The sequence below is a fragment of the Peromyscus leucopus genome, chromosome 20, assembly GCF_004664715.2.
Source record: "Peromyscus leucopus breed LL Stock chromosome 20, UCI_PerLeu_2.1, whole genome shotgun sequence".
In the NCBI taxonomy this organism is placed as follows: domain Eukaryota; kingdom Metazoa; phylum Chordata; class Mammalia; order Rodentia; family Cricetidae; genus Peromyscus; species Peromyscus leucopus.
In genome coordinates, this window is record NC_051080.1 from 20579801 (window position 1) to 20600521 (window position 20721).

General features: G+C 50.4%; 1 protein-coding gene across 2 annotated transcripts in view; it reads left to right on the top strand.

Annotated features, from left to right (window-relative positions):
- The window catches only part of Efcab6 (EF-hand calcium binding domain 6), a 191116-nt gene that overhangs the window by 143930 nt on the left and 26465 nt on the right, over nucleotides 1-20721 (top strand). For both annotated transcript variants that reach the window (XM_037197495.1, XM_037197497.1), the window contains 4 exons: nucleotides 4912-5091; nucleotides 7606-7758; nucleotides 13879-14074; nucleotides 17211-17402. In XM_037197495.1, coding sequence (XP_037053390.1) covers nucleotides 4912-5091; nucleotides 7606-7758; nucleotides 13879-14074; nucleotides 17211-17402 — 721 coding nt within the window. The remainder of the gene's footprint in view (nucleotides 1-4911; nucleotides 5092-7605; nucleotides 7759-13878; nucleotides 14075-17210; nucleotides 17403-20721) is intronic.

The following is a 20721-nucleotide window of genomic DNA, read 5'->3' on the forward strand; positions in this document are numbered from 1 at the left end:
AAGTGCGGAGAAAGCAGAAGTAGCCTGGGAGCTCAGAGCGTCTGCCGGCAGTGGGACCTCTCCACTGACATGAGGGGCTCTACATGCTCATCGGAGAAACACAGGATTGTGAGACCGTTCAGGATTCGAGGTGAACAGTGAGCTGTGCTCATGAGATCAAGGAGAGCAGAGTACGGGACTTGATAACATGCTCCAGATAGGTCTGGAGCTAAGAAGTGTGAGAGAGTATGTATGCCTTGGGACCAGTCTCAGATCTCATGGCAGAACCGTAGGAATGGAGGTGTCCGATCAGAGATTCTGAATTCCAGCCGTGAGATACGGCAGAGGCAGGAGGAAAGCGGCATGGGTCTTTGTACCTCTGTTACCCAGATCCGTAAAAGCTTCAGCTCCTTATTCTCCCACTACTTGAGCCTTATGCATTCTGCTAGATGCTGCGTAGTATTAACTGAAGCCAGATGTCTTTTTATTTCTTTAAAGCACTGGCGCTGTGCCAGGACCTCTCGGTTCTAGGACTCTGCACTTCGGCTCCTTGGTCTTGGCATTCCTTGGAAACACTGAGGCATCTGTAGGTCTGCCGAGTGAGCAAGGATGAGCTTTGGGGGGGTGTCACCTGTGGAATGTGCGCCTGCGTCTGTGAGCTTGGCCAGCTAAGAGTAGCAGACGCAGGACTTCAGGGAGCTGTGGTTGTGGCTACAGTGCGCTCCTGCATAACCCATCGGAGACTGTCAGCCCTGAAGCGTCTTGAGGACCAGCAGGCAGCTAGGATACATGTGGACTTGAAGACCCCCATTCTAATGTGGCTCAGGGAGTCTGAAGGTAGACTTTGTCTGGGAAATTGCCCTGAAGCATATCAGCCTGTGGCCCAGCAGGAGGAGGCAGGAAGTGCCTCAGGAGTGAAAAGGAGGAAGCATGAGGGGGGATTCGGGAAGGCCTTGCACTGTGTGGATTGAGAAAGCAGAAGTACGGGCTGGTTGACTCAAAGGCCTGACAGCGATCCCAAAGGTCGTGGGCTCACTGGAACACTTGGACTTGAGCTCATGAAGAATTACACAGTTCTAGCGATGCCGTTAGCATTAAATTGGTAAAGAGGCTGTTTGTATTGTGAGTAGTAAGAGAATGAAGGCATGTGACTAGAACTGCACCTCCAGATCTGCCTCAAAGTCCTCCATATCAGCCCTCAAGCAGGCAAACTAGCCGATCGATGTGCAGCAGAGGCATGTGAGCATTGGGACACCCCTCACTCAATGAACTGAGCGTTCAGATCTGCAGCTAGTTGTCGGGTCTCAGAAACTGGTGAACGCTATGACAGTGTGGGTGGCAGTACCCCACGGCACTGTGAAAGGACCAGTGTAGCTGGAGCTAGCGGCCCACCACGATGCTGTCCAGCTCAGGGAGTCTGGTGTCGTGTCCGACAATAGCGGTAACAGGGAGAGAAGGCAGAAGGCATAGGAGAAAAGCGCATGGGGGCTCTAACTGCCTGTTTGGATGAACACAACAACGGGGGAAGGCTGCAGCACTATGAAATTTTCCCAGACTTACTGGAGCTAGAAGTGCACTCTTAGTGCCGAGAAGCCGAAGGGCCTGCAGCTAGTGGACTTAGGCCAGACTCGCGCTCAGGCCTCCATATTCCCCTCTTCATCCATTTTCCCTGTGCGTGGATTGTTTCTGGTACCTTTTCCCTCCTAGGAAGTGTAGGAAGACTCAGCTTGGGGGGCAGCTTCAGCATCTTTGGTGCTCGCCAGCAGTGACGTGGAGCTGGAGGGGCTCATCGTCGTGCCATTCCTGCCTGTCCTGTCTAGGTTGTCTACAAAGTGTGCTGAAACAGCTTGGACTGTGGCCTGACGATCCAGTGAGTCACCCAGGCACAGAGCTAACTTAGCGTAGAGGTCTGAGACTCATATTTTGGCACATGCAGCACTGAATCGGTCAGCCCACCAGTTCGTAAGACCACTGAAAGCCAGGGGCATCGAGCCGGAAGGACGTGCTCATGAGCGCGAGTTTCTGGAAGGAGCTGAGGACGTGCCTCTTACTCTGGAAAAAAGCCTAAGATATCAAGCCTTCCAGGGCCACAGGGTGGTAGGGTGGGGCCTCCCCTGGAGTGACACTGGCGTTCTGAGGCCTTCAAGGCCTTACTTATTCCATCAGGTGGGACTCAGCTGACTGGAATCCAAAAGCAGCTTACTGGAAACGATGAAGAAAACCTGTTATGGATGTGTTGTTATGGTAAAAGAGAGGATGCTGTAGGAACGCTGCTGCCAAGTCAGGAGTTCTGTGGAGACCAGCAGGCATGGAGGCGAGCCGATGTGGAGACCAGGAGGCCCCATCTAGAAGCTGGAAAGTACTCAATGCTGGTTTATGCTCAGTCCTGGCAGGCAGGGCCTTACGTCGGGTCTCAGTTATAAACTAGTGCTTTTACAGTATGACGCTGTGTGTCAGTATTCAAATCTAACCAAGCACTCTGAAAGAAGCCATGCTGTAGGCCATCACTCCCGTTCTCCATTACCAGGAAATGAGGTGGCCCTGTCATCACTGAAGGCAGAGTGAAGCCTGGATGCCCTGCGTCGATGTCAACTGGGTGACATCTAGACACGGTATGCCCCGAGATGGAGAGGCTCAGTGGGCAGGGCCTGCATCTGAGAAAAGAGGATTGGCTGGGGCGGAAACATGCTACCCACGAGGCCCAGCATGGGAACCTTGCCACAGGCTGCAACGGTGAAGAACTCCAGCAGATATAGAAGGAGTCTGTGCCCCATGGCTCTGTGCAAGGCCAGAGCACTACACTTGGGAGAGCAGAGGATGTGGCCTGGCACAGAGTGGGGGCCACATCAGAGGCCACCTCACCTATTGGAGTTCTGTCGGGATTTGCCAAATGTGCCCGGTGGGCACCCAGCCTGGGAAGTTGGCCACTTTTTATTCTGAAGAGCCGTCAAACCACTCTCTCTAGAGAATCCCTCACATCCTAGCTGCACAAGGTTTCTGGTTCCTCTCCACGTGGTCTGGGTCATCTGCAGGACACATCTCATAGCCTTGACCATGCCCTTTCCCTCTGGTCCACGGTACTCAAAAGTGCCGAAGTGTAAGGGTCCAGTGTCCACATAGCACAAAGGACTAACTCGCAGCAAACCTGAGCCATGGATGAGCATGTCTGAAGGTCCCATGCGTGACTGATGACGGTGCACACCAAATGGGCAGAGTCACCTGCCTGTATCATGCATTCATGGCCACTGCATTCATGGCAAATGCAAGCTTTTATGGGGCCTCTGCTCAGGACACGTTTTCCTTGGCACATCTGTTGCACAGCCATTTTAGAATTCAACCTTTATAGGCAGTTGGTGTTTTTTTTTTTTTTTAATGTTGCACAGAGGATTGCATAATGAAGAGTGAGGTTATGTAAGCAGAATTAGCTCTATGATTATCCACATTCAGAGCAATATTTTTTTTGCAACTGTGCAATCTGCTCCTCCATGTCTCCGTGATGAGAAGAGCCTGTTTGTGATCTTCATTAATAAAGTAATTAAGAAGTGCCTTTTCATTCAGCCCAAGTGTCACGGCAGAGAGCAGGCTGTGGGGGAAATCTGTGCCTTAGAAGCACACTGTCTCCATCTGGGACACACACACACACACACACACACACACACACACACACACACAGACACGGGTCACGTGGTTGCAGCAAGCCTGCCTTGGGCCTGTGAGTTGGGAGCAATGGATAAGATATAATGGTGCCTTAGGAAGCTTGCGTGCACTAAGAGACATGACCAGGACCCAGCACCTGGTAGAGCCCATACTTGGCTTGCAGCCAGCAACAGCAAATGCAGACCCTGCCTGGACGTCCCCATAAGCATTAATTGTTCCTTGCTAGCCCCTAAGAATCCAAGAAAGATCAGGGTCATGGGACTTTAGACTTGGAAGGATGGAAAGGGTTCCCCGTGGGGTGGACCATGTGCTCTGCCTGTGGGGAGAAGTGACAGGGCACAGTATGGCTATTCTCAGGGTGGGGTGAGGGGGGTCCCTTTGGGTACCACACAGAGTGATGCCTCCTAAAACCAGCATGGTCCCCTCAGGGGAATTGGGCTTGCATGCCTTAAATGGAAGAACCTGTCCCTTGTAGCTCCTAAGTTACTCTAGGAAAACCCACATCTGTAGATTCCCCCTTTTCCTGGGTGAGCTGTGGGCCAAGATCTTTCTGTTAAAAACAAATGCCTCAAAAAGAAAAAAAGAAGAAGAAGAAAATGGTCAATTTGCCTTAAAAATTTTTATTGAAGTAATTCTATTCTATGTGAATAGCATCAGGAGATAAAACCCCCATTATTCCTTTTTTAATGAATTATAATTCAGAAAAATCTTGATAACAGAAAATGACTTAAAAGGCACAATGCAGAGTTCCTATCTTGTTTTCCTTCTAGGCTCTCTCGCTGGGTATGTGTAATTGGCGTCTCTTCAAAGTGGGAACAGGGGCTTTTAACATCCTTGAATCAAGTGGTATTCATTTATTGAGGCTTCAAGATAGAACATGCTTCCTGAAAGATTTTCTCCTAGCCCTTAGCACAGCTCCATTTACAGGGAGGGGGCTGAAATAAAAATGTGTGCACAGGGGGTTTCAGGTTTCTGGATTTGCCGCTGTGTTCCCACAAACATGGCAGCTGTGTTATTGGGGTCCATTCTCTAAGGGGTGGGTCACTCTGATGATCAAGTTAATGTACTTGTGGGTCACCTAGGGGTCCTGTTAAGTATAGGTGCAGATAAGGTCAGAGGCACGGGCTGAGACTGTATTTGTGATGAGTCTGTTGGGCTTGCTTGTACCTAGCAAGGAAGAAAACTTCCCCAAAATTGCTGATGTGGTCTTGGACCCTGAATGCCAGCCCCCCTTCCATGCCACTGATGACAGCATCATTTTTGGTTTTTTTAAAGCTATGACACCGAGGGAAGGGGTTACATCACATACCAAGAGTTCCTGCAGAGACTTGGCATTCGATACTCAGCGAAGGTCCACCGGCCCTACAAGGAAGACTATTTTAACTTCCTGGGTCATTTCACGAAGCCCAAGCAGGTCCAGGAAGAAATCCAGGAGCTGCAGCAGATGACTGAAAGGTGGGTGTGTCAGCATTGGGGGCTGCTTCTGGATTCTGTCCTCCTTCACTCAGACAGTGAAGGCTGTGCTGACCGGACTTCTGTGAGGCTGTGACATCACACACCACTTGTAAAGCCTTAGAAATCAGCTCTGCCGAAGAGCCATAATATGGGAAGCTTCCCAGTGTCTTTCCCCAGCCAGCCACACCTCACATGCTCTTTCATATTTTATTAGCTCCCCTTGAACATCGGCCCTTCCTGGCGGTGCACTGCATGGCGCCTGCACCCCACTGTGGCCCATCTAGAATGTAGGCACCATAGGATGTCTGTGACACCCCACAGGCGCCAGGTAGCTCCTTTAAATGACTACATGGATGAATGAACGGCTGTGGTTTGACTCAGCACTTCTGCTTTGAGGATGTATCCCCAGGATAACCCAGAGCTGCTTAGCAATTACACTGGGTGATCACATCTTGAGTCAGCGTGCAGGCCTTGGGGAATAGGACCTGGTGTCTGCCTATTGAAATGATTGCTGGGCTGGGCGGTGGTGGCGCACGCCTTTAATCCCAGGCAGAGCCAGGCAGATCTCTGTGAGTCTGAGGCCAGCCTGGTCTACAGAGCGAGATCCAGGACAGATTCCAGAGCTACACAGAGAAATCCTGTCTCGAAAAGCAAAAAAAAAAAAAAAAAAAAAAAAAAAAAAAACACTGGAATGTATGTGACAGTGGTCCACAGGCCATGAGGGTTTGAAATGTTTGCATGAATAGACCAGGATGTCTGTGCCTGAGCAAGGACAGGGAGACACCAAGTGAAGGTGAGTCACTGGATATGTAGCTCAGCTGTGGCTCCTCTTGATTTTACCTGTGTGTGTGAGTCTGCCCCTTGCTTGTCCTTTCAAATGGCGGGACTCAGCTCTCCACCCCATGCCCTGCATGGCACTCGAGGTAGTGGAAAAGGGGGTGCTGAAGAACCCCTAAAGGATGCAATGAAGCCACAGACACAGAGCAGAGTGGGAATGAGGTGGGCTTAAGAGGCAAGCAGGTGGAATTTACCCCTGGATTATGTCGAAGTCACCGCACCACAAAACTGCAGGCAGAGAATCAAGTTTGTGAAATTCAGTGTAAAATACGCACAAGGTTGGTATAAATCAAATATGCCACAAACGGATGAAAAGTGGAATTTATCTTCAGCAGACAGGGCTGGCCTCATTACCCACGAGGGTCTTCACTCTCGTCTCTCCCCCCACATGTGAGTAATGAGGCTCCTTGGCCCTTCTGAGCGCATGCGCTTTCTCTCCTCTGTGCTGGTGACAGTTTCAGGGATGAGCTGGAGATAGACGCGCTGTGTGACTCTACATTCTGATCCTTAGGACCAGATAGTTCATGCACACTTGCTTGACCTCCTGCCTCAGTGGCACCATCTTGCCAGAGAAGAAAAACACCTGATCAGCTCCCTTTTCTAAAATAAAATAAACCATCTCGGCCCAGGCATGGTGGTGCCTGCTAGTAATCCCAGTGCCGAAGAGGTGGAGGCGGGTCGCTGGGGCTCACTGGTCAGCTGGTCTTAACCTGGAGAGTTGCAGGCCAGGAAGAGACCCCATCTCAAAGTGATGGCTTCTAAGGAGCAGCACCCAACAACACCATACACACCTGCACACACGCGTAAGCTATTGGCTTACAGGAATCAAATAATGACTGCTCATCGGGGTGACTGGCTTTCGGAGCTCAGATCAGATTGGTAGATGAATTGAAGGAGGAATGGAGCAATAGATTTTTGTCTCGATCTCAAGGAGTTGATTTTGCTGAGAGTGCCCTGGTGCATGTTGGAGGTGAAGCAGGGGCTTCTGTGGTCCTGTATCCGTTCTTCGGGCCTTTATTCTGCTCTGCAGAACGAGAGTCAGAAAAGCCACAGCGAACATCCACCCGGCACAGACCCTTCTAGGATGCACATGGAGAGGGGTCAGCTGAACCCATCAGAGAAGGATGTGAACAGAATTCAGTGATTACAAGGTCATGGCTGGGTCCTTCTCAGCCTCCCTGGCCAGAGCCAGCAGAGGACAGGACCCCAGAACAGGACTGCTGCTCAGTGTGGGCCAACAGTAGCTCTGTTTGGCAGCTTTCTTCCATATCTGCTCCAAGCCCTCATTTACTCTGTGCACATGTTTACTCTGAAAGGGAAATAATTGCTGCTCAGAAGACAGTCCAAGAAATGCTGAATGCCTCCATTTTCTAAAAATATGTATCTCCAAAAACTGTTTTGATTCTCCCCACTTTCATTCGCTTTCATTTTGAAGAGCTAAGTGGGGTAGCATCGTTGTGGTGACAAGCAGGGGCTCTGTAGCATGGGGCTGAGTCCTCAGGACACTGAGCAGCCCACGGCAGGTGCTGTTGGCTACACTCAGGACACCCCGCAGGCCCACCTGGGCTGGATGCCAATGTCAGGAGCCCCTCTGAGCAATCAAGTGGTCACAGTAGAGTGGGCATCTAGAGTTGCTTTTTCCCTGGCTTTAGGTGTCTGAGGTGGCTTCTCTTTCAGGGAGAAACTCCTGGGCCATTATGAGGAGATCAGCAAGGCACTCAATGTGCTAGACAAATCCAAGACGCCTGCACCCCTCTGCAAGGTGCAGAAGGTGCTGCAAGAATGTGGGTGTCCCCTGAAGGAGGAGGAGCTCATCAGTCTTCTGAAGAGGTTGGCTGCCCTCCCTCCCCTCCCTCCCTCCCTCCCACTCACCCTCTTCTTCCCTTCCACTGGGGTGGTATGCTGTTCTTTTTCCTTCTCCTCCGTCTACTCACACAGCCTTTGACCTTGAGGTGACCTCCACTTGTTGCTCTGCTGTTCTGTTTTAGCCAGAAGCAAAGAGACCAGTTTGACAAGGGCTTAACTTCTCCCAGTGCCCAGTTCCTACAAAGCAGCAGCCCTTTTGCCCCTGGCCCTGCCCCTGCCTCCTGCCCCCACAGTCAACAGCTTTTAGCTGGTGGCCTTGGAACGGAGCGTGTCCTTTTCTAGATGGCAAGCTTAGGTCAATACTTCTTGATTCATTCATTTTTTTAAACTTGCAAGCATTGTTGACGTCTAAGGAGGACATGGGCTTTAGTCTGTGTCTCCACTGTCTCCCGTCCATCCTCCATTTCCACCATCTCACACAAACACACGGAACGTACTGCACAGTTGTCTGTGTTGCTGGGTTGCCCGACTCTGGGGGGTCCACAAGCAGGACCTACCTTCTGGTGACCAACCTTCGCTTTTCCTCTCTACATAGTACTATCCCCAGGGTCATGTGACCACTTTTCCTGTTTGCTTACGGTCCTGGTCCCTTGTCACCTCGGATAAGTCGCCAGCTCACCCGGTGACAAATGTCTCCATCCAGTGTGTGCAGCCTCCTAAGGCATGCTGTTTTGTGTACTGTGATTTGGGGAAGTTCTCTTGACTTGGCTCATTAGTGAGTTCCTTTCCTTTGTTCATCTTGAGGCTCCTGTTGCTGAACACTGGGCCACCCTGACTTGATCCCTCAAAGGTCTCGATCTTTCTCCATTAATTTGTATCTCTTACTTTTCACTCGGGATTTTGGGAGGGTCCTGGAGGTTCTCACTGCCAACTCTTGTTCATCCTACTGCCTTCCAGTATTCAGTGCTCAGGCTTGTCCTCTGGGTGTCCTTGTCTTACAGCAGGCATCCTGTTCTCAGTTCATGGACATCCGGTCTCATTTATCAGAACTAAACAAACTTTTTCAAAGTTTTCTTGGTGTGTGTATAACACGAATCTTAAAAGGTCTTATAATAATAATAATAAAAAAAAACCCAGAGTCAGATATCAGGGTGAAAGCTGAAAAATCAGAGAAGCAGAACAGCCAGCCACTAGTTCTTACCTCTACGAAACCCTCAGCCTCAAGAGAGCCAGTTCCCATTTCCTCATGCCTTATATACCTTTGTGTGTCCTGCCATGTTAGTTCCTGGGATTAAAGGCATGTGTCACCACTGCCTGGTTCTGTTTCTCTCATGTAGCCCAGTGTGGCCTTGAACTCACAGAGATCCAGACAGATCTCTGCCTCCTGAGTGATAGGAATAATGGTGTGTGCCACCACTGCCTGACCTCTATGTCTAATTTAGTGGCTGGCTCTGTCGTCTGATCCCCAGGCAAGCTTTATTGGAGTATACAATATATCACCACATGTGATATATTTGTGTGGTGGGTAAAGGCACTTGCCGCCAAGCCTGGCCATCTGAGTTTAATGTTCTGGGTTCTGGAAGGAAAGAATGAATTCCCACAGGTTGCGCTCTGACCATGCATGTACATATGTACTCATGATAAATACATCAATAAAAATTTAAAGTCTTAGCGGAGTGTGGGCACGCTTAATCAGCACTGAGCAGAGTAGCATTCTGTGATTCAACCAGCTTAAAGTGATTCGAAAGCTCAACTACAAGAAACTTCTCGAAAAAAAAAAAAAAAATTAAAGTCTTTTAAATACAGTTTTCTTTCCCTGAGAAATCTTTCCTCAGTGTTACATTTGCAACAGTCCTTCATGTTGGGCGTGCCTTTCAAAAGCATGCTTATGTTAACCAGGGATGCTGGGAGAAGAGCAGAAGGGAGTTCCCCAGAGAGGTGAGTCTGTCATGGTTCAAACTACAGGGAAACCTGACACATTATCTCCTTGGACTCCCTGGGGATGCTCAGAGTTAATGAAGACTAGTGAGTTGTCAGATTAAACCCAGGGCTGTCTGTCTGAAGCTCTATTCTTGGGAATCCTGGACACTGTGGGGGACTGTAGAATCACTTAGTAGGCTGCCCTGAGCCAGACCCCCGGTATATCCAGTCCCCAGCCCCGAATTCCCTTCGGAAGGACAGTTGCCCTGGAGACAGAACTTGAGGTCTTTGACTCTGGCTCCTGCTCCTGTCTCCCATGTGACTTTTTAAAAAAAGATTTATTTATTATGTACACAGTGTTCTGTCTGCATGTATGCCTGCATGACAGAAGAGGGCGCCAGATCTCATTACAGATGTTGTGAGCCACCATGTGGTTGCTGGGAATCGAATCAGGACCTCTGGAAGAGCAGCCAGTGCTCTTAACCTCTGAGCCACCTGGCAAAGAGACTGCTGTGCCACGTGTATCCCATGTAGGGACACTCTGCACTTCCCTCTGCTCCTTTCATGATCTTTCTTTCTGTCTTTGGGATCGATCATGTGGTTTGAATCTGGAGTGCCTGGGTACAGGCTAGTCTGCCAGTTTGCAGCTGCCGTGCCTGGGTATAGATTTGCCTGTGTTTGCCTCGCTTCGTGGGCCTGTGACTTGCTTCCTCCCGTTTCTCCTGGAAGTCTCAGCCATGATTACCAAATGTGGGCGAGGCCCCCGTAGTTTCTCCCTGCTTCTGCTGCAGGGCCCCTGTCTGTCCTGGGAGTCTGTGTCTCCCTTTCTGCTTTCTCGGCCCCTCTCTTTTTGGCCTGGGGTCTCCTTCCCCTCAGAGCTCATGCTAGTCATGGCTGTTTTAACTGCCCTGCTGCTGGTCACACTATGGTGGGGATTCTTGCTTTTCTCTTCAGACTTCTAGACTTCTAGAATGCTGTATGAATGTTACTGAAGCTCGGCACACTAAATGCGTAGAGGGAGGGAGACAGGTGTCTCTGCCTTGACGTTCACGTGACTCTGGACAGGAGTTGAGCTGTTGGGTGTTATCTGTGTTACCAAAGCCGAGGGCGGCAGGTTCTCACACCATTTGTCTCTACTGTTGTTCTGGGTTTCTCTAGGAAGCGCTTTGAAACGGTGCCCAGATCTTGCTTGTCATCTGTGACCCTTCCACTGTCGGCCTGTGGTAAGGGATTGTTGGTCAAGGGTTGGGTTCTGTGGTGTGATGGAGCTGAGCCCGTGGCCCTGGGCTGCCCACCCTCAGGCCTTTTATGAATCCTTCTCTCCATAAGCAAGACAGGAAGTCTGTCAGGGCTGCAGGCAGCTCAGCTGGCCTAAGTGGTGCTCAGATGAAAACCATGTTGGAGACAGCTCTGGTACATTCACAAGGATACTCTTAACCTTTCCAGAACATGAAGGACCTCTCTCGGGTCTTCAGAAAGAGAAGCTGGCAGGAATCCTGAAGGTCAAGCCCACAGAGTGCTGGGCACTGAGACTGGGCCACTCAGCCACTCAGCTGGGCACTGAGACTCCCTCGCACACTCAGCCTCTCCAGCAGAATCCTGCTAGCCCTGAGTCTGTCTGTGCGTGTGCCTGTCTTTCCAGATTTCAGGGCTACATTTTCACTGTGACCTCACTTCCCTGACGGGCCCAGGGAAAGTCATAGGCATCCAGTGCGTTCAGTTTCTTCTTGACGGACTGAGGGCCATGCTGCTGAGTCTGCTCACAGCCAAACCTTTGATTTCCTGATCTCAATTCTCCCTTTTCCAGAGTCCTTCCTGAAGTAACTTTCTAGAAAAGGATAAGCAAGTACGTTTCCTGTGTTATTTCATTCTGAAATGTTTTCCCTCATACAGATTGTTAGCCTGTATGCACAAGGAAGAGAGTAATTTTCCTTTCTGGTTTTAAAGACATTGCTTCATTATGTACATGCTGCAAGAAGCTTACTGCTAGTGTGAATGTGTGAGTGTGTGTGTGTGTATATATGTCTCTATTGTGTGTGCGTGTACATACTGTGTGTTGTATGCATGTGTATATTGTATAATATAGTGTGTGTTTATATATAGTATTTATTATAGTATATATGTGTGTTGTGTGGTATGTACATGCATGTATGTTTATGGTATGTGTGATGTGTACTTCATGTGTGTTTGTGTTATTTGATATGTGATATGTATGTATATATGGTGTGCATGTATGTAGTATATATATGCATATGTGTGGTGTGTGTGATATGTATGTATTATATCATCTATGTGTGTATGCTGTGTATATGTGTGAAGTATGTGTTTGTGGTATGTGTGGAGTGTGGGCATATGTTATATGATATGTGTGATATGTGGAAATGGAGGGCCATACCATCTTGAACTGCTCACGTGTTCTCTCCTTTCAGGGTCTCCTCGCTGAATCTATTTCCAGCTGAATAAGACTTGATATGTTCAATGAATAAATCATGGGAAAATAGATGCAGATAAATAATTAGTTAAATGCTTCTGAGAGATTCTTGTTAAATCATAGTTAGACTTGATACTTTTATAAACAGCACAAAAGGCCTCGGAGCGTCTGCACTCCACCTTTCAATGGGTGATCAACTTTTCTGTGCGGGGAAGCCTTAATAAGGATCCATCACTCAGTCGCTTGTTCCTCCTCAAAGACCCCTTGATGATAAACATCTTGGCTATTGGTAATTACATGTAGATTATTCGTTCCCAGATCCAAAATAGACTTTTCTAAACCCTAGCGAGGAGGTTCGCATATGCATTTGCTTTATTGCTGCATTTTAATACTGCGCTGGCAGCTCCTCCCTGCACGTGAAGCGGCGCTGATTGTCTGTCTCCGTGGGTCCCTGTCACGTGATCCAGGCCACCGCAAGCAGGCTGGGCTGCTCTGCAGCTGCAACTTTCAAAGCCAGGCTCTCGCCTCTCCTTCAGTCCCTGGAAACTTCTCTCCTTCTCGAGCTTTCCTATTCTGATGCTTGCTCTTTTCCATGGAAAATCCGGGCACTCAGGGGCCCCAAGAACTTAATCACAGAAGTATCAGCCTTTTGTTTGTGTGCACATATGTGTGCAGGTACACACATACACATGAATGTTGTCTGACTTTTATTATTGTTGTTGTTGTTATTATTATTATTATTATTATTATTATTATTATTTTACATAGGGAACTGGCCTATAACTCACCAAGTAGGCTATACTAGCAAGTCCCAGGCATCCATGTGTCTCCTCCACCTCCACACCTAGCCTTTTGTTTTTGTTTAGCGAAAACAAAGACAGGGTATAGGATCAAATTCGGATCCTTGTTCTTATTCAGCAAGTGCTTTTCCGTCTGAGCCGTGGCCCCAGCCCAGGAGCTGGGAGCATGAAGGCATGAAACTTTACTCTGAGTCACTGGTGTCTTTAATAAACGCACTGGGTGTTTGTAGGAAACTCTCCAACCTTGCTCAAGTTATTCTTTCGGAATTTAAAGGGAATTGTTTCCCAGTCTGAGTTGAGGGCACACAGGGGCTGTCATTGCAGCGTGGATGTCCTTGTGGGGACGTAGACTGAGATGGAATTTTTACCGAGGAAATAATAAGCTAGATAGGTTTTGCACAACACCCTCGGAGAGCTTTTGCCTTGACAATCTCATTTCAGTCAGACTCGGGAAAGAATCTAGTGTGTCTGTCTCCGGTGTGCTCCTTCTGAGTCCCATGGCCACACCTCCCTGCACACCCCATAGTTAAGGCCACCGCTATGACAGGAACTTCCTGTCCAGCTTGTAGCTCAGATGGCTGAGGCCCAGTGAGTTCTGCTATCCTCCTCAGGCAGTCCTCCCACAGATGCCCCAGGGGTGGGCCAGCATCTTCCATCCAGCAACCCTTGCTGCCTCCTGCTCTTTAAGCTCTGAGCCCCAGAGCCCAGCCATCAGGTCCTAGGTCTTCAGGACAAGGCAGCCCATGGCCTCACCTCTAGGGCGACTCCCAGTCTTACTTATCATAGCCCTCACTTTGTTCCTCTTTGTGGTGGCATCCGTGTGCTCACATCAGAAACCAGCACAAGCGGGCATGTGCCAGCAGGGTGGGCACCCTCCCTTCCTCTTCAAATCATTCTCTTCCCCCCCCACCGCCCCCGTATTCAGCAACTGTTTGTTGAATGAATAAGCATTTTTTTTTTCAACGAATCTCTTCTTTTCTTCTGTGGGAGAAGCTTGGGCATCAGTGTACATAACAGTTGCATCAATCCCCTGGACTTGTTGAGAGCACTTGAGATCCACAGGACAAGCAAAGCCCAGCCGAAAGAAAAAGACGAAAGCACACCAGTCAACTTTTCCAAGCTGAACCCCGAGGAGGTGGTGAAGAACATGCAGACCATTGTGGACTCCTCCCAGCCTGCTTTGGTAAAGGTATGGTAGACTGCAAAGAGCCCGTCCTGTAACTCGCCTCCATGGCTCCAGCCCTGTCCAGATCCACCTCTCCCCAGTCTCCTGAGCATCTGCTCAGTCCAGGTGAGGTTCCTGATCCGAGCAGCTGTGCCTCCACGGTTAATCTGTAAAAAGCCACTCTGACACCTCTCTGCCCATTGAGGTGGATTCAGCAAGCACCAGGCAAGCTGAGGCCACAGAGCCAGGCAGAGAAGACAAGAGGGTCAAGGGACAAGCTGGGGTCACAGGGCCCGCGGGAAGATGAGGCCAACACCTCAGGCTGTGTTCAAACTTCCACACCTGTACTTTGGCACACATGTGCCCACATTCGTACACACACATATAATTTGTTTTAAAGGGCAGAGAGGCTGGGTGGTGGTGGCGCACGCCTTTAATCCTAGCACTCAGGAGGCAGAGGCAGGCAGATCTCTCAGTTCAAGGCCAGCCTGGGCTACAGAGGGAGTTCCAGGACAGGCTCCAAAGCTACACAGAGAAACCCTGTCTCGAAAAAACAAACAAACAAACAAAAAAGGGCAGAGAGGCTGAATGGCAATGGTTCACACACCTCACGAGCTCTCGGTGTGCTTAAGTGAGTGACCCATGGGGATGAGTGATGTTAAAGTGGCCTTCAAATGATTGAACAGGACAGGATGTGTCACAAAGATGGCTGTGGAGGAGACCAGAAAGCCATGGATTATCTGAGGAGAAGGGTGTTTGGCTGCTCTCCCCTGGGTGACCCCATTTGCATAATGTGGTGCCTCATGCCATGCTGGTGATTTGGAAAGAGTGATTTGGAACTATGCTCCTGAAGGTGTGTCCCCAGCCTGGTCCACAGGTGGCTGAGGTCGGCATACCAACCCCAAGGGACAACAGTCAGCTCAGACTAACAGATTGCCAAAGGCCACTAGGACCAGGTGCATGAGGCCCTCACCAAGAAGAACCTCTCCCCCCCCCCCCCCCCGCCATACACACACACACACACAGCATCACCCCAGCCTCCACACCAGGAGGGCTTGGCTTGCACTGATGGAGGCCTCCAGAGCTTTGCAGTCATGCCCCTGCCTGCAGGGTGCTGGGGTGGGGTACCAACCCTCATGAGAACCTGTGGATCTTCTCTCTCCTTGAGCACAGCCTACAGTCTGGGGTCGTTCTTTCTGTTCTGCAGGAGGGGGAACCAAGACTTAGGGTAAATGAACTTGCCATAGCCTCACAGGTCATAGGTAGCAGAGCTGTGAACATGCCTGGAAAGAGAAAAGGACCAGTCCATGCCCTTTTCCAAATCTGGGAGCCCTAGCTGGGCATACTGGCTCACATTGCTTGGGAGGCTGAGGCACGAGATTTGCCACAGGTAGTAGACTAGCCTGATCTATGTAGAAAGAACCCTGTCTCTGGAGAAACGCTGTAGAGAAAGATACAGAAAGGTGGGTTTGGACTAGCAAGGTAAGGAGATGCCACTGAACTTGGCCTCCATCCTACAAAGCCAGCACGCCAGTATCTAGCTCTCTGTGAGGACTTACTTAGCATCCCAGGTCATTAACCAGAGCAAAGGGGAAGGTAGCTTCCCAGGGTAGCATCCATGCGAGCTGTAGGAGGCCAGGCATTCTCAGGCTTGTCAGTTTCAGGACCAGCCAAGTCTCCCAGTTTCTGCACGTTGGCCCCTTTTTCAGATTTCTGGAAGCACCATTCAGGAACAGAACTCCATGTTCAGGGTGGCTTGTTCTTCTTTGGGCCTCCAGTGGCACAGCTTGGCATCTCTCGGGGTGTTTCTGAAGCTGGGGACCGTGGGCCTCGGGAGGAACCACAGTGGTTCCTTCTGAAAGCGCTCTTTGTGGGGCATGAGGTTCTGTAGCAGAGAGTACAGGAGGTGAGCTGTGGAGTGGAGGGAGGCTGAGGGGAGGGAAGAGAGGGAGGGGTGAGGCTGGTTCAGGATGGCCACTAGAGGGGCATCCAAATACATCGCTCAGTGCCGCTGCAGATGCCACATACCTGTCTTGTTTCCAGACCAATAGAGCAACACTGTGCCCTTGCAATGTCCTATAGATTTCAAAGCCCTTTCCTACTCAGTTCCCACACCCGTGCTGTGCTGGCCAGCAGACTGAGTTTCCAGACAGATGCCAGGGAGCTTCTGGCCCCGTGGCCGGAGGGAGCTGGACCCACATCGCTTCTCAGCTGTTCCCCAGCGCATCACAGTGTCATCTCCCCACACCACATGGCTTCTAGCATCCTCACAGCAGTACACACTAGCTCGTTTCCTGGCTCTTCTTTCAGATCGCTCTGCTCGTGGTTCCCACATCCGTGTACTCTCCAGTCAAAGACTCCCTCACAACCACCCTCAGCCAAGTCTACCTTCATGGAGAATGTGCTGAGGCGGAGAGAGATCAGGACTTAGCAGAGCAACTCGGGCCAGGGCCAGGGACTGCCCCACGGGTGTCCCTGCTGTGCCCCGCTGTGCCCTGTGCTGCCTCAGAGGCTGCAGGCTGAGAAGCTCTGTAGCATTTTGTTTACATATTCTCCCTGCCCCCAAGGTGTGCCCAACTAGCCCAGATCTGGACAGCGGGCTCAGGGGAGGAGGGCTGGGGGTTGCAGGCAGGCTCCGTTTTCACTTTTAAAACCAGCATCTGAACTCCACCCCTTGATACAAACTTCCTAGTGCAATAAGAATGAATGCTTTTGCCAGGCGGTGGCGGTGCACGCCTTTAATCCCAGCTAGGAGGCCGAGCCAGGCGGATCTCTGTGAGTTCAAGGCCAGCCTGGTCTACAGAGTGAGATCCAGGACAGGCACCAAAACTACACAGAGAAACACTGTGTCTCAAAAAACAAAACAAAACAAACAAAAACCCAATAAAACAAAACAAAAGAATGAATGATTTTGTTTGGACAGATGGGGGGAAACGTGTGAACTTTTTATAGCACGTTTTTACACCTTCCCAGCTGATGACTGCACGACTTGACCCGCGTGCGCTCGCGGTTTGTCACAATTACCGCACGGCCCGACCTGCAGTGTGTCAGGATGGCTGCACGGTTTGGCTCACGGTGTGGGCACAGCTCCTCAAGCGCGGGCTGAGACGTTCGATTGCCAGCGACACACACCAGCTTTTCTTGTGTTTGTCTGTTTTAGGCCTTTTCTGCGCTGGATAAAGAGGACACGGGGTTTGTGAAGGCTATGGAGTTCGGAGACGTCCTGAAGAGTTTCTGTCATAAGCTGACAGATAACCAGTATCACTACCTTTTGAGGAAATTAAGACTCCACCTAACACCCAGCATACACTGGAAATACTTCCTGGAGAACTTCAGCTCCTTCCTGGAGGAGGTAAGGTGGCGTCCTGCAGCACACAGCTGATTCCAACACCATCGTCAGAGCATCCCAGATGAAAGACTGATACGCTCTGTGGAGTGCTGGAAGGGAGAGCGTGTCCTCTACTTTGCGGAGAAGCTTGCTTTGATTTGGTGGCTTTGCACGCAGGGTCCCTTTGGTCTGGCGTCCAGAGAAGCGAGGCCCACTGTGTCCGACTGCGGGCGGCACTGGCAGAGCCCCAGGCCGAGGCGAATGTGGAGGTGCGGTGGGTTCTGACAGACGCACAGGTGGAAGGTAGCAGCCCCCCTGGGAAGCCAGGGGAGACCTCAGGGTCGATGGCAATGGCTGCCCACAGGGCTCTTGTCTGTCATCTCTGGAGAGTGACTCTGGAGGGACTGGTCACTCGTTGCCAGCCTGCTTCTTACGTCCGCAGAAGTGGGTCAGCATCACTGACAGCAGTTCCAGCCTAGCTGAGCGAGGGGACACCATTCCACACGGCACTCTGTGCTGAGGGGGCGGGGATACAGCTGCTGTGACCCCTGCCTTGATGGAGGGAAGAATGTAAAAGGAGGAGGAAGAAGAGGGTACACGAGACTGCAGAAAGCTCATGCTAGACAGGACTGCTGTTCTCTGAGCTGGCTGCTCTGGGCCTTTCTGGATGTCCTTTCCAATGGCCTGCCTATGTGTGACCATGTGTTGAGCCATGTGTCCTCGGTCATATATCGCAGATAAAAATCCCTAGAGAGGAGACAGCCAGAGCAGGTGGCAGGAACCTGCTGGGTAGGCACCACCTCATAAAATGCCAATTTTATAGGTGACGACTCTGGCCCACAGGTTCTGGGTGATCTCCCCAGTGAGCGAGTGAGGGCTGATGTGTGAACCCAGGAGGCCTGGCTTCCGGGCTCCCATTTGTGAAAGTCCTCCTGCCTCAGCCTCCCAGGCTGGGGATTACAGTCATGAGCCAGCACACCCAGTTTTCACTGATGTTAATGCATCAGCTTTAGTCCTCTCATAAGCTGTTATAGAAATAATCTCCATAGTAAATGGAAATATTCTCTGTCAAGAGCACGCTAGTGTTCGTGTGTGTGTGTGTGTGTGTGTGTGTGTGTGTGTGTGTGTGTGTGTGTGTGTGTTCCTCTGCTGGGAGCATGTAGGCCATCTTGGGTTTCCTCCATGATAGACAAAGCACTAGCCTCTGTGCCTGTCCCCTGTGACACACATACATACATATACACACGTGATGCATGCATATAAACACGCATGTGCAAGCATGCATGGGGGTATGCACACACTGCTGCTCCACGTGAAATGCCCACTGGTTCTGATGCTGCCTGCAGTCTCTGAGGTGGGCTGTGCAGTGCACACCAGGCTTCCTGATGCTCCCCTGCCCCGCCAGCCCTCTGTGCTTTTAGCCACATTAGCCTCTGCCTTGGTGTTCGTGAAGTCAGGCCGCAGACATTTCAGGCCCTTGTCGTCTGTAAGTCGCAAAGACCTCCTGGTCTGTGGCAGGATTTTGCTCTCCACATCCGGTGGCCATTGTTCTCCACTGTGATTATGCTTATAAGAAATGCACTGTTTGTTGTTCAGATTTCAGAAAAGGCAGCAGTCACTCGACCTCCCCCCCCCCACAGTGACAGTGACTTGTCACTGTAAGAGTGCCGTGGGCTGGCTCATCCCTGGGTGCTTCCTGGGTGTTTCCTCACTGTTGACTGTGTGAGGTGGACAGACCGCCTCCACCAAGGCATGTTCCTGCTTCTCCTCCCCACAAGGAAGGCGGCTTCCAAGCCGATGCCTCTGCCCTGCTTTGAAGATGGCTTTTTTCTGTTTTTAGTGCATTTGACACACTTCCCCCAACAAGACCACACTTCCTCCAACAAGGCCACACCTCCTAATAGTGCCACTCCCCGTGGGAGCCATTTTGTTTCAAACCACCACAAGTTCATTTGGTGTGGCCTGTACGTGCATATGTTTAGGGCTGACCATGTGGGTCTAGACAACCTATCAGGGGGCTCATCTTTGGAGAAGTCTGGTTCTCCTTCTCTTAGCAGTCATTAATTGCCTGTACCTCTTCATCTAGGGGCAGAGCCTTGTGGGAGTCCCCCATCCACCGTGGCATGTCCACCGATGTCATTGTTTAGGCAACTGTGTTTTTGAGCTATCATGGCTGCCACCCCACCGTCACAGCTAGAAGACACAGGCTCCCCGCAGACTTCTGGGTCTCTGGCTTTTAGCCCTCCCTTCCACACAGTGTTTCCCAAGTCTCAGGAGTGGGGTTGGGTGGTAGGTAGATCAGCTGGGACTGGGCACCCTGCTCATCTGTTCTCTGCATTTTGACCAGTTCTGACTTTCTGTGATGTCCCCATCCATGATGTCTCCATCTTTAACGGTCTCTGTTCGCTGTAGAAGGAACTTCTCAGATGAGGCGTGAGAGCTGTGGCACTCACCTGTGGGTCTAGGGATAAGTGTTTGGAATGCAGTTAGGAATTGTGCCGGCTTGGGAAGGTGCCCGCCCAGTTTCTCCGTGGGTGCTGGAATCCCAATTCTGGTCATCGTGCTTGCATGATGAGCTCTTTATCTACTGAGCCCCCTCCCCAGACCCTGTGTGTCTGCATTTGAAAGACTCCCAGAACAAAAATGCCCAGATATAAGGTCAGGGATATCTTCATTGATCTTGAAAGCAACTTCCTATAAGATATTTTTTTTTTTAAACAATTGTCTGTATTAGATTGCATCATATGAAATCAATATTTTCTTTTAAAGTCTCAGGTGATTGAATGTGGGCAATACTCATGGCTTTAGGGAACATCTGTGGAAGCCACATGTGTCCATCATACACTAGTTAGCTTGAATTCATTGCTTTAAAGGGAAGAGTTGAGACTGTCTGTCCACTCAGCAGTGTGGCTGTTTTGGGGTGTGAGGTGGTTTGAAAGAAAATGCCCCCCAAAGGGAGTAGCACTAACGGGCCTTGTTGGAGGAAATGTGGAACTGTGGGGGTGGGCTTTGAGGTCTCATAGGCTCAAGCTACACCCAGTGAGACAGACCACTTCCTGTTGCCTATGGATCAGGACTCTCATCTCCCTCCCTAGCACCATGTCTGCCTGCATGCCGCCATGTCCCACCATAATAACAATCGACTAAACCTCTGAACTGTAAGCCAGACCTTAAATGTTTTCCTTTGTAAGACTTGCTTTGGTCATGATGTCTCTTCACAGCAGTAGAAGTCCTAACTGAGACAGGGTGCTTCTCTCCATCCTTTTTGCATGGGTCTTTCCAGGAAGACTATGTACAACAGGGCTTGGGGTCTGCTAGAGAGGTCTTGAGAAATCTTGCAATT